Source organism: Danio rerio, chromosome 22 (genome assembly GCF_052040795.2).
Source record: "Danio rerio strain M-AB ecotype USA chromosome 22, GRCz13ab, whole genome shotgun sequence".
Lineage (NCBI taxonomy): Eukaryota > Metazoa > Chordata > Actinopteri > Cypriniformes > Danionidae > Danio > Danio rerio.
This window is the reverse complement of record NC_141042.1, coordinates 6,587,947-6,602,513: the sequence shown is the minus strand read 5'-3', so window position 1 is coordinate 6,602,513 and position 14,567 is coordinate 6,587,947. Positions and strand designations below refer to the sequence as shown.

The following is a 14,567-nucleotide window of genomic DNA, read 5'->3' as shown; positions in this document are numbered from 1 at the left end:
GTGTATGATTGCTAACTGGTATAATAATAATAATAATAATAATAATAAATATGCAAATGCTAATAGCATAACAAATAATTATATGATATAATTAATAATAAAAAGGTAACACTTTAGCTCTGCTGACATTTTTTTTTATCCCAGGTGGAAAAACTGTATGATGGATCCCTCTAGTGTTCAAATGGCGTTATTATTTCATTTCTGACTGGTGTTATGTTTGCTTTCGTTATAGCACACTATAACAATTGTGCTGTATTAAAACAAATTATTAAGACAAAAAGAAGCATTAAGTATTAAGACAAAGCGACAACCGCAGAAGATCATTTGTTTCCCTTTTGGGCATATATTTTGTCCCACCACTAATCCACAACTCAACAAACTGAAACGAAAGTCACACAATAATTTCAAGCACTCTTGGGGGCCCCCTGGTGGCTACGAGGCCCTAAGCACCCGCTTAGATCCCTTATGCCTTGGGCCGGCTCTGCCCCTTTAAATCCCCATCGCGTTGTACAACTCAAGTTGATCATATCCCATACTTGTTTAAATGGTGTAACCCAAAGTTATCATGTTCAAAAATAAAATAAAAACCTATTTAGTGTCACATGTAATGTTTAAAAGTAGCCTAAGACCTTTGTTTGATGAACTTAAGGTTTATCTAAGTGAATGTCCCTACCACGGCTAGCTAATTTGCTAATCATATTCATTTCTCAAATCAACACATTTTTAATATCACGGACAGTGATATTTAATATGGCTCAGAGCTGGAGCGGCTGTACATTTACAAAAGATTTTTTGACAACAAGTTTGAGTGATTTTGACGTGTTTGAAGTTTTTTTTTTCTCACCCGCTTTTTATATTAAGCAGTTCTCAAATGCTGTAGTTTTCTCTTGAGAACCAAAATATTTGAGTTACTGAGGTAAAATAACAAGTTAAATCATAACTGGAATGATATCAGAATAGATGTAGAATTCTCATCAGAGAAGCTTTAAGACCAATGGTAATACAATTAAGGACTAATTAAGTTGTTCCCCAAACTTTGATTAGCCTACCCAGCTAAAAGTTAGAGCTTCCCAGTACTTTCTCTGTTGGTTAAGGTCCATTTAAACGACAAAATTATAAATAACGATTAAGATAATAATAAACAAACGAATAAAATGTAAATATATAGCTTAAAAAGTGTACAAACCCGTAAAACATCTGAATTCAAAGTAGAACATTGAGGACATCTGCTGGTCACAAGTGGGTAAAGGCGAATAAAAATAAATAGGTTTTATTTTTTGTTGTTAACTGCCCACATAGCAACATTTTTCTGGCCCAGATCTGGCCCACAAAATCAGCTATCGCTTGGCCCACATGCCGCAGTGAATTACGGTACATGATTGGACCGAGTCTGGCTTTCATACAAGGGCCAAACATGGACCATATCTGGCCCAAGTCTCAGCAGAGGTAATAACCCATAACTGGGCATGAACTGGGCCAGATATGTTGGTGTGTCACAACTGCAGTGAATTTGATAAACCCATGAAGCATTTCACACTATCTGTGTGCTTTTTCTCAAAGCAGCCTGATTGATAGAATTTTTTCTTTACTTCCCTGCTGAAAAATCCAGCTTAAACCAGCCTAGGCTGGTTTTAGCTGGTTGACCAGGCTGGTTTTAGAGGGGTTTTGGCCACTTCCAGGCTGGTTTTCAGCCTTTTCCAGCCTGGTTTTAGCTGGTCAGACTGGGAGATGACCAGGTAAAACCAGCTTGACCAGCCTAGCCAAGCTAGAAGTCCAGCCAAAACCAGCTAAGTCCAGCTAAAACCAGGCTGGAAATGGCTGGAAATCAGCCTGGAAATGGCCAAAACCCTTCTAAAACCAGCCTGGTCAACCAGCTAAAACCAGCCAACCAGCCTGGGCTGGTTTAAGCTGGATTTTTCAGCAGGGTTTATAAGTAGTTGAATTTTATTTTAAAAGTGAGTCAAGATTTAAAGTGGCCCACATTTTTAACATCTAGGCCAAATAATACATTTGATATATCTGGCTCAAATCTTGTGTGCCGCCTTAAAGTTGGTGCCACCTCTGCCAAGCCTGGGCCATTTTTGACCCACATGCTTTCTGCCAGTGCCGGACGAAGGCCTGCTGTCCGCGCTTCATGTCAAATCTGGGCCAGAATTCTTTGCTACCTGGGTGGCCTTTAGCCAGGGTTTTTGTTTACACAAATATACCGTTCCCTAACTAGATGTTTTGGTTAGCAAGAAATAACATACAGCAGTAAAGTCCTCAAACAGAATTATTTAGTTCCCAACAATGACCAAATTAAAATTTTAAGATGTTGATCTGATTTTATAAAGTAACAACAATCATGCAGAGATATGGAAGATGACTGTAGCTGTGCTGCAAAAATGCACAGAGGCAAGGTTTTTCAACTGAACTGTTGTATTTACATATTTTTATTAACTCACAAAACTCCAAACCCCATCCTCTCAAAGGTGAAACAACCCTTCTCTTCTTAAAGGGGAAACAACTCTAATGCTTGTTTGTGTTGTGTGAACTGTGTCTAAGCATCCTACAACACCATAAACAGCCTATTACACACATGAATCAGTCTATACTTCTCATATGCAGTCATGATGACAAAGCACTAAAGACGTTCTCAAGATTTTCCTGTGGGTTTGAGTGTGTGTGTGTGTGTGTGTCTTTTAAATAGAGTCTGTGGTAAACCTATCTTGATGATGCTTTTCTCTGTATGTCCATCAAACGCGCACACTCAAATCGAAAACATGACGCAGAGCCTGTTTTAAAAATAATCACACACTCTAAAACAGGGGTTCCCAAACTTTTCAGAGCGTGATCCCCAAAATGACAATGCCAGTGACTCGCGACCAGTGGCGCAAAAAGGGGGTATGCAGTATATGCGGCGCATAGGGGCGCCACACATGGGGGGGGGCGCCATTGTGCCAAAACTTATTTTGAAATTATCCTTACTAAAAGTTTCAAATAAAAAAAATAAATAAATAAATATGTTTTGTTAAGAATGTTTTTTTTTTTTTTTTTTTGCATTTTGTATGAGTATAATATTGTATTTTAATAAATAAAAAATTATACCATGAGTTGCATACGTTGGCACACACATTTTAATTCAAAATCAACACAATAACATGCAGTCGCAGAGCCAAGTGTAAAGTGTTCATGTAAATGTAACTTTAGATTTTTTTTTTTTTTACAATTTTTATCAAAATAAAACTGTCAAATCATACATACAGTACAGTTGAGGTCAAAAGTTATAAGATTAATCTGAATTTTTTCTTTATTTATTATTATTTATTATTAATTATTTAATTATTTTGCCTAAATAAGAGGGATCACACAAAATGTATGTTTATGTAAGTACAGACCTATTTCACATAAACCGATATTTCAGATAAAATATTTGGATTAAAAATTCACCTATATGAATATTATATACTTGATTATAATGATTCTTAACCCTGTTAAAGTTGACACATGAACAAATTGTCCGAATATTCACATTTTTTGGAACTGAAATGTTTTTAATCCTTCTATCAAGATCCATTTTATACAATATACATGTTTTTATAAATTTATTATGTGTCATATTGATACATCAGGCCTTTTGGTAACTTTTTTTGTTCAAAACTATTTTATTTTAGTTACAAAACTTGAACCCGCATACCTCTCAGTATATGTGTAGTTGCGCCCCTGCTCGCGACCCCACAACATCCTCTGAGGTGGTTATAAATATAGAAGCCTTGCATGCAATGGCGCACACACGACAATAGACCCAAGTCTACTCTTCGTTTAATTTTTTTAAAAATGTATATCTGTGCTGTAAATGTGCCAGAAAGTTTAACCTGGTCAATCTGCTGCATCTGACGCTATTGCTGTGTTTTTATTATAATGTAATTACCCTAGAAGTCGCAATCCAATAGAACTAGTAACTATAAGCTAGTATAGTAAACACATAGTGTATAGTAACTAAAAACGAATATTTTCTCTTCAGTAGGTTATGGATAAAGTATGGTAATTCTTATGGTTTAATAAAAATAAATAGATTTTTGATACCCGACCCCCACTTTGAGAACCACTGCTCTAAAACAATGCTGTGTTGTTACCCAACAACTTAATGCAAAATTGTTTTCAGTTTAAATTACACTGACTTTTTAACCCAAATGTCTGGGTTTGTTCATATTTGACCAAACATTGGCTTATTATGACATCCCAGCATTTTTGCTGGCATCATTTTTTTAATAGAGTCTGCGGTAAACCAAACCTGATGATGTTTTAATCACAGTTCATTTCTGTGTGTGTATCTGTGCAGTGTATGTATGTGTTTATGAGTTGTTGTAACCCAGTGTTGGGTAAATATGGATTCCCAATGTTGCCTTAATTATTATTACTTTTTATTTCAATTACACTTCAACTTTTTAATCCAATTGCTGGGTTCATATTTGACCCAATTTGGGTTATGACAATCCAGAACTTGTTGATGGAATCATTTTTTTAATAGAGTCTGTGGTAGGGCTGGGCAAATAATGGAAAAGTAATCAAAATGGTCATTCAGAGCCTATAATCCATGTAATGCAGAGGGCATGGAGTCTCGTCATGGTTTGTTTTGTCTTCTGATTGGTCACCGTATGTCCATTTCCATCTACTGATCTTTTATTATTCTATGCCTTGATTTTGCCAGATTTTCATTATATAGTAGGGCACCTGTAAACTAAGCTATGGCTTTTTAACCCAATAGCTGTTTGTCAATATGTGACCAAATTTAGGTTGTGACAACTCATTGTTTTTTTAGAGTGTAAAGCTATGACCTTTGTCCTCATTTGACTAATTGGAAAACAAGTGATTATAAAAAACAGGGGCAGAAGGGGGTTTTGATGTCAACGCTGCCACAAAACTGATGTCTGACACTACAAGGGTGTTTTTTTTTTTTTTTTTTTACAAGGGTATGAGATAAAGTATATTTCCGCCCTCTGCTACTCACTCAGGGTCTAAAAATGACTTCTGAAAGTGAGCAAGATAAAGGTCAGGATGCACATCCGCACAAAGTGTTAATTTTCGTATTTACAGTCTGCTTTGTTGTTAAAATACAAGGTTTACGGGTTCAATTATTTACTATTAGAGATGTTTCCTGTAAGTCAAACCACTAGCGTCATATTGGGCTGGAATGGAAAAAAAGGTTTTAACCACACGCATTTCACACATCAAGACATACGCATACATTCCTGTTCACTCACACAAACCTTTAAGAATAGATGCATGCTGTGCAAATATGCTAGTCTGACAAAAAAAAATAAATAAATCACACCAATATATGCAGGGGCGGATTTGGTGATTTGGGGGCCATAAGCAGTTCCAGCCATGAAGCCTAACAGTCCTAAAATGCACCCTTTGTAGTTATTACTAGGGTCAGACAAAATCTGCATTTTTGGGTGTTTCATAAGTAAAAACGTAATATGACTAAATGTAAATGTAAATATGAAATAATAAATGATATATTTTGAAATTTTATTTAATGTTCACAATGCAAATCCAATTAGATCCACTTTATTTGGTAAACAAATCAAGTTTCTCATATAATAGATCTACTAAAAGACAGAACATTTAACTTTACAAACTGTATTGTAAATAAATCATATTAACATTTATTAGTCAATAATATTACTGAAATTAATTTAAAAACTGGATAAATATAAGTTTACACACATTTACACAAGTAAATAAACAGAATCAGAATGATGAGCTAATAAACTGCGGATTTCTGCGCAAGCAGAGTCCATGTGGGTCTATAGTTATTACTCATTTATTTATTTTGCCGTTGCTGTTTTTTTCTCATATCACTGAATCCACTTTTACCTGTTTTGTCTTAATGAAATCTCTGCACTTTAAGAGATTTGTTTTCTTAAAATGAATTCACAACTAAAAAAAATTATAAATCGAAAATAATACATTGTTTTTAAAACTGAATCTTTACCTGACTTAATCAGTCCATGATTGTGGGTGTAAGACAGATTTGCGTAGATGTTATAATTACGTAAACATTTTATTAGTTAGGCCCTCACCATACAAAATAAGATACAAAATGATGTTATGGGTATAATTTATAATTCTAGGTTTTTATCGGAGCCCCACAAATTTCCTGAGGTCCTAAGTAGCTGCTTACTGCATATTGGTTAACTAATTAGCTTGCTGTGTTTTTAAAGATGAGAATGCAGAGTGTTTACTTACAGGTTGTGGCTCAAAATCTACAGCTTGTTCTGTTGGAGGAGGTTTAGCTGAATCCCACTTGGACACGGGGAGAACATGCAAACTCTATACAGAAATACCATATTGCCCAGCGAGGACCCGACGCCTTTGGCTTCTTGCTATGAGGCAACAGTGCTAGTCACTGGGCCACGTGCTGCACATTCTGGATAAAAGGTGGAAGAAGGGGAGGAGGGGGACTCTTCCAGATGAGGATAGTTGTAGGAAGGAAATGAGGATAAATATATAGTGACTTGAGATCCTTTGATTGGAGGATCGTGATTATTTAATGTGGGCCAGCTGGGTCAATCATGAGCACGTGCTCCTCACGAAATTAGTTTAATATTAAACTTAATTTATGTATTCATTCATTCATGGTCGTTTCAGTTTAGCCCCTTTATTAATCTAGGGTCGCAACAGCGGAATGAACCGCCAACTTATCCAGTATGTTTTACACAGTGGATGCCCGTCCAGCTGCAACCCATCAGTGGGAAACACTCATACACTATCATTCACACACATACACCAAGGATAATTTTAGCCAACCCAATTCACCTGAACCGCATGTCTTTGGACTTGTGGGGGAAACCGAAGCACGAGGAGAACATGCAAACGCCACATAGAAATGCCAACTGACCCATCTGAGACTCGAACCAGCAACCTTCTTACTTTGAAGCGACAGCACTACCTACTGCGCCACTGCGCCTCCCTCTCATTTATTTATATATTTATTTTTTTATAATTTGTGCTGAGTTCTGTTTGCTGCATGTGGTGATTTGGTCTCTAAAGTCAACCACAGACCAGATGAAGCAACTGGTAGATAAAGCTGTTCAGAAAACAGTTAATCCTTTGTTCATGGCGAGAGGTGCGTAGACCACTCTGCCTTCTACTACACTTTGTTCTGCTTTCATTTTCTGTGGAAATAAACACACACACACACACACACACACACACACACACACAATAGAAGACTTGTTTGTTCAGGATTTGTTTAAAATATTATACAATTTCACCAGCATTAAATTAATAGCAGCAACATTGTATTACAAATCCACCTTGTAAAATAATGCATTCGAATCAATTTTAGTTTACTCATATATCTTTTTTTCACATTAATTGTTGTTTTAACGATTAATTAATTAATAATTACCCCCTTTCAATAGTATCTGGATGCAGCCTTGATGATGCAAGCTGAGACTGCATCTCTCAGCGATGCAACGTCAGACACTATACGCTCAGTGGAGGTAGTGACATCACTGTGGGGTTAGGTGAGCGCATTAAAAAGCATTGGATGCAGCTCAGATTGCACTGCATCAGGTCTGCATCCAGACCCCTTTCCCTAAGTCTGCTATTAAATGTATGTTGTACTGTATGTATCCAAACTAAAACTGCATGTTTTGCCAATCTGTATCTTACAAAATCCTAGTAGCAGGATAGTTTGTTTCTCATATTTAAACATATTTTAAAAAGAAAATCTATATTTTAATCAAACTGATGTGTGTTTCCCTCATATTTCTACCTTTTCTGTCCAGAACTTCAGCTTTTGTCATCATATTTAGTTTTTTCTACAACAATGAAAATGATTGAAACTTTTTTATTATCTTGCTATTTTGATTTTCATGCAATGTGAAGCAAGTGTGTGAGTGATGGATAACTAAAAACAAATACCATATTGACCCTATTCTTTATGTATGATCAGGTGCAGTGAAGGAATTTTTGATGAATTTGACTTCATCCTATGCATTCTAATCCTCGCATTAATAGTTTAATTCTGTTTTTAACTAATTACATTAACTTACGCTTATGTGTTTATCCTCATATAACCTTATGTGCTTAACCTCATATTGCATTTGCTCCATAACAGCTGTGGCTTTGTGTGTCTGATAACCCAGAAGTAAACTCCTCTGTACTTATTATCATCAAAATGTTACAACTCTATTTTCAGAGTGTGCCCGTTTACAGGAACATTCACAGATGGGAGGGGCGAAGGCTCACTCTCTTGCAGGCTATATGTGTATGTGTAACTTTTTCTGTGCAGATTGGCGTGTTCTGCCTAACAACTGACGATTGAACTGATCTGGATGGAGGATCGTTCGTACTGTAGTGCCTGAATAGAGACAACGATAAATATGGGTGGTAGAGGGTGTGTGTGTGTGTGTGTGTGTGTGTGTGTGTGTGTGTGTTTATATATTTATTTATATATTTATTTATATATTTATTTATATATATATGTGTATATTTATATATGTGTGTGTATATATTTATTTATATATTTATTTATATATTTATTTATATATATATGTGTATATTTATATATATATTTATATATGTGTATATATTTATTTATATATGTGTGTATATATATTTTTTATATATAGATATATTTATATATGTGTATATATATATATATATATATATATATATATATATATATATATATATATATATATATATATATATATATATTTATTTATATATATAAATATTTTTATATGTGTGTATATATATATATATATATATATATATATATATATATATATATATATATATATATATATATATATATATAAATATATATATATATATATATTTATATATATATATATTTTTTATAGATATATTTATTTAAATTCATACGTTGTGGACTAACTTTGTTCCTCCTCTGCTCTTGTGCTGCCAGTTGCTGACTTAGCTGACTGCTGACTACTGCTAACCACACCGTAGACCCGGGTTCGATCCCCACTCAGGTCATTACATGCCTAGCTGACAAAGAATTGCTGTTCTCTGACACCCGGACCTCTGTAATGCTTTATTCATCTAATTGAGTAAACATATTTAAAGCTACTGGCTGATGTCTTAACCTAGGAGGACTAGGAAAAGTCCAACAGCATTGTGATCTTTTTTGCCTGAGGTCTCATTCACTTCTATTGATTTCTTGACATTAAAAACAGCTAGTTCTGCTGCTTGATGTTGCAAACGGGCATTTTCTTATTATATTAATGTACTTTTTATGTACTTTTTTATTGTAGAGCGAGCAGTTTGTTTGTTTAGAACTCTAGTCATTTCTCCCACAGGCAACTGGGTTGGAAGTTCTAAAAGAATCTCAAAAACGAGCACACCTCATCACAGAATAACGTCAATACAGTATCTAAATTTTGACTAGCCACTGAAATAAATCAAAAACAGCATGAATACGGAATAAATGATCTTACCGACGTCTGTGCTTTCCTTTTGTGGAACACTGTCTCAATGTAAGTGATGTCTTCTGCACAACAAAAATATCATGTTTGTTAAAACGGCATAACTATCATTGCTCAGTCTGTTATTCATGATGCATTTCATCATAGCAGATTTACTAATATTGGGTAACACTTTACATTTGTTCATAAGACTGTCATGAAACCTTTATAATCATGACATTACCGTGATTAATGTGAATGAGATGCCAACGATGGCTTATGACTAGGGCCAGACGAAATCTGCAGACATTTTTTGCTATTTCTGCGCAGAATTTTGGTAAAAATCTGCAGATTTCTGCAGAATTATTTTGGGAGTATAATAACTAAAACCATAATAGTTTTTATATATATATATATATATATATATATATATATATATATATATATATATATATATATATATTATCTTTTTAACTTTTATTTAATGTTTAAAATGCAAATCCAATTCGATTCACCTTATTTGGTAGATCTACTACAAGACAGAAATTGTTACTGTACAAACTGCATTGTAAATAAATCAGATGAACATTTTCACATTAGCCAATAATATTACTGTAAATAATTAAAAATACTGAATAAATAAAAATTTACACACAATTACTTGAGTAAATAAAAAGAATTAATGGCCTAAAAATCTGTGGAAATCTGTGGAATTCTGCATGCGCAGATTCCATGTGGGCCTGTGACAACATGTATTGAGTGTTATTTGCTCAGTTACGTTATTTTAAATGCAAAGATGACATTGATTGTTGTGACAACTTGGCGTAAACAAATACATCACAAGCTGTTTTTGTCTTTGACAAGACAACTTGACGTTACCAAGACAGAAAAATTAAATCTGTCATAAACAGCTGGTGTACAGTGGCCAACATTTAAAGTGGTTTAAAACCTTTAGTCAATTGTTAAAGCTATTTAACATCACCAATTTTTGTCTTAGGACAACTTTGAAAATCTTTTTTGATTCACTTCAAATATTGATTACTATGGAGTATATATTTAAAGTACAATTTGTTTTAAATTATTTCCCAGAGATGTGTTGCAGCTGGAAGGGCATCCGCTGCGTAAAACATATGCTGGATAAGTTGGCGGTTCATTACACTGTGGCGACCCCAAATTAACAAAAGGACAAAGCCGAAGAGAAAATGAATGAATGTTTTAAATGATGCTAAAAATCAACAGGTTACACCTACCTCCCTGAACAGATTTTCTTTGTTTCCTGCAGATCCGGAAGATCACGACTCCAAAAACAATCAACAGAAGTGCCACAGCAGCGGAAGAAGAGACAAATACTATCAGATTTGAAGATTCTGGAGGATCTGCGAAAGGTAATCATTGATGTAAGTGTATGATTCATTAAAATACTGAAATTGCTGCAGAAAGTAATCACTACTGTACCCAAACATGGTTGACAGAGCTGAGTGATGTCCAGATGTGTGGTCTGGTTGCTGATGGTGTTGTTGATCACACAGCTGTAGGTGTTTCTATCCTGATATTCCACCTCCAGAGGTAGAGAGAGACTGATACTGAGATCCGACACACTGATGCTGGACAATACACTGTTTCCTTTGTACCAGGAGAGACTCACAGCACTCACATTCACCACTGAACACAACACTGAACAATTATACTGAGAGGATGAGGAACACTGAGAAGAGTTGAAGATGAGGACCGGAACAGGCAGACGAGCTGAAAACATCAGACAAGGTAGAGAAATGAGAACAAATTTAATAAACAGTCCATGTGTTTACACTGTAATCTCAAATTGTAAAATTATGAAACATTTAAGTTTATAAATACTAGGATAAAAATATTTGAAGGGCCAGCACAAATGGCCTCTACTCACCATGAACAGACAATCTGAATGTTTTTGATGTCAGTTTTATTTCATTTATATCTAGTTTATAAACTCCAGCATGGTCAAATCTGATGTTAATGATGGTCAGAGATCCAGTCTGATTGTCCAGCTTCAGTCTGTCTCTGAATCTCCCATCAGGACAATCATATGTGGAAACAATTCCACCAGATCTACTGATTTGGGGTATAAGAGACTTTTCAGCTCCATATTTCCACACTATATCAACATCTTCATGTATTTCAGCAAGACCAGTCTTTAAAGTGACAGAATCTCCCTCTGTCACTGACACAGACTCACCAAACACACCTAGAGAATAGAATCAAATTTCATAGATTATTATTTATGTTGTATGTTTTACATACACTTCCTTCTTGCATAAATCTTCAAGATGGTGATGCTTATCGTACAGATCACGTAGTAAACCACTGATATAAATTGTTCCCTAAACCAATAGCTTTTTCCAGCAGCAGACATAAGAGAAAAGTACCCTGTACACCTTGATTTTACATTGGTTTACCTCTTTTGTGGAAGCTTGTTCACCAGACATCATAATGATTTTTTACAGTGCAAAAAAGATATCCATATGGAAATATATACAGTTGGAGGTCTTTTTAATAATAATTATCAGCAGGTCAAAACCTTTCAAAAATTGTTACCAATTGAAATCCCATGCAATTTTTTCTGTGCCATTTCCAACTGATAATACACTATATAGGGACTGATAATGCACTATAAATTACTACTAGGAGGTAGTCGTTGGCTCAAGCCTGCAGGCCGAGCAGTGCCGATATACAGCCATATCACACAGCTTCGAGTCCTTTTGTATTAGGAACTACTTTCTTCCGCTATTTATTCACATCTGCAGCTGAGTGTCAGGGTAGCAGAAGACATTTTCACAGTATGTCTGATAATATTTTTTCTTCTGGAGAAAGTCCTACTTGTTTCATTGTGAAAAGAATAAAATCTGTTTTTATTTTTTTTACAAACCGTTTTAAGGTCAAAACTATTAGCCCCTTTTAGCTATATTTTTTTTCGATAGTCCACAGAACAAACCATCATTATACAATAACTTGCCTAATAACCCTAATCTGCCTAGTTAACCTAATTAACCTAGTTAAGCCTTTAAATGTCACTTTAAGCTGTACAGAAGTGTCTTGAAAAATATCTAGTCTAATATTATTTACTGCCATCATGGCTAATAATTCTGACTTCAACTGTAGGTGAGGCAGATATATTCTGCCTCAAATCATAGACAGCGTTGAGATGTTTTGTGGTATTTATTTGGTGTTGAGCCTAACACGTTGACATTATATCCCTGTAAATATCATCAGCATAAAAAGAAACCGTTTTTAGCGTCATGCTACCCCATAGCATTCATTTTGCATATCTGCTGTCAAATGTAGGTTGAAAAAACATTTTTGCAGTTTAACAAAAAATGCAGGCTGAAGAACATATTTCCAATATGTTGAATATTGTAGTCTTTATGCTGGGTTTTAAGGAGTTTAGTTAAAAAAGTACAGTAACTTACACAAGTATGTCCTGAATGTTTAACTCTCTCATTGTTTTGGTCACTTTCTTTTAAGGTACAACTCCTGCTATAAATAAACCATTAATTAAGATGTTTGCTTCAATAAACTCTTAATTTGCTGCTTTTTAGTAGTTATTCAGTTAGTAGTTGGGTTTGGGGATCAGAATTTGGGATGTAGAATAAGATCATACACAATATGCACTTACTAATAAACAGTTAATATCTTGCTAGTTAGGTAATAACTAGTTAATAGTGAGAATTGGTAATGTTATTTTTATATATCTATGAAAGTCATATCAAGATCTGACAGACATCCTAAATTAATTTAAATTCTCTCCTGAAAATACCATGTGAATTTCAGAATAGTAATAAAGCATGGTCATGTAAAATGATAAGCGTTTTAAAATACAGTAATGGTTTTTCTAGTCCTGCAACTCATCAATTCATATAAAGATCTCAGATGAAAACAGATCTTACAGTTATATCTCAAGAACATAGTGTCATCTGAATACCAGCAGTGGCTAATTGCTCTGCCAAAAGGATCCAGAAATAAGTAATGTATGCTTTTATAACTTACCCGACAGACGCCTCCAGCACAAGCAGAACAAAACAAACATGTGAAACATCTTTCTCTGAACTACTGCTTCTCTACCAGAAACCCACTGTTAATCATCTGACGTGTGAATCTGAATCCTCCCACAACAAAAGTTTGACCCTCCTTATAGTTCACACTCACACTTTTTCAACTTGCTGCTTAAAATTATTTGATATGTAATGTACATATGGTTCTATTGTGTGGAAATGTTTTTTTTTTTTTCTTGTCTTACATGTTTGAAATTTAATGGTTTAAAAACATATTCTACATTTAGTTTTTGATTACTTATTGCTTGTGCTAAATTTGCTAAATGGATTAGCTTTTAACAGAGCCTATTGCATGTAGATTGGTTATAATATTTTAATTATCACTGGTTGAGTTTGTCCAAACCAAAAAGTTGACGTTTTCACTATCTGGCACTATCAGTGAGGACCCGACAGCAGTATCAGTTCAGTAGTCAAACTGAAACTGCCTGTGGTCTGACTTTCTTTAGAATTTTTGCACACAAATGTGTAGGTTATACACACACACACACACACACACACACACACCGGCCACTTTATTAAGTACACCTGTCCATTTGCTTGTTAATGCAAATTTCTAATCAGCCAATCACATGGAAGCAACTCAATGCATTTAGGCATGCAGACATGGTCAAGACGATCTGATGCAGTTCAAACCAAGCATTTTAAACTGAGTATTTCAAAAACTGCTACTGGATTTATATCTCTGAACATCTCTGAACACACAACACGTCCAACCTTGAGGCAGATGAGCTACAGCAGCAGAAGACCACACCGGGTGCCACTCCTGTTAGCTAAGAACAGGAAACTAAGGCTGCAATTGGCACAGGCTCACCAAAATTGGACAATAGAAGATTGGAAAAACGTTGCTTGCTCTGATGAGTCTCAACTTCTGCTGCGACATTCAGATGGTAGGGTCAGAACTTGGCATCAACACGCAAACACGCCCCCCGGTTCTCACTTTCATCCCACTTTCAGGTTGAGCGTGGCATGATAGTCCTTTGCCTAGAGCGGCAATTCAGCTTGCTCCCGCCCTGGGTGAGGGAGATTTTTTCTTGGCATGCTTTGTGCCCATTAG

The 14,567-nt window shown here is 35.1% G+C and overlaps 1 protein-coding gene across 1 annotated transcript; it reads right to left on the bottom strand.

Moving 5' to 3' along the window:
- Positions 1–5,537: 5,537 nt before the first annotated feature.
- Positions 5,538–13,617, bottom strand: LOC101884288 (SLAM family member 5-like). The gene is made up of 6 exons (XM_087303708.1): positions 13,449–13,617; positions 11,332–11,649; positions 10,884–11,174; positions 10,679–10,804; positions 9,462–9,514; positions 5,538–7,163 (listed from the first exon to the last, which is right to left on the bottom strand). The coding sequence occupies exons 1-6, from the start codon at positions 13,495–13,497 to the stop codon at positions 7,080–7,082; spliced, it is 921 nt and encodes a 306-aa protein (XP_087159834.1). The 5' UTR covers positions 13,498–13,617; the 3' UTR covers positions 5,538–7,079.
- Positions 13,618–14,567: the final 950 nt, after the last annotated feature.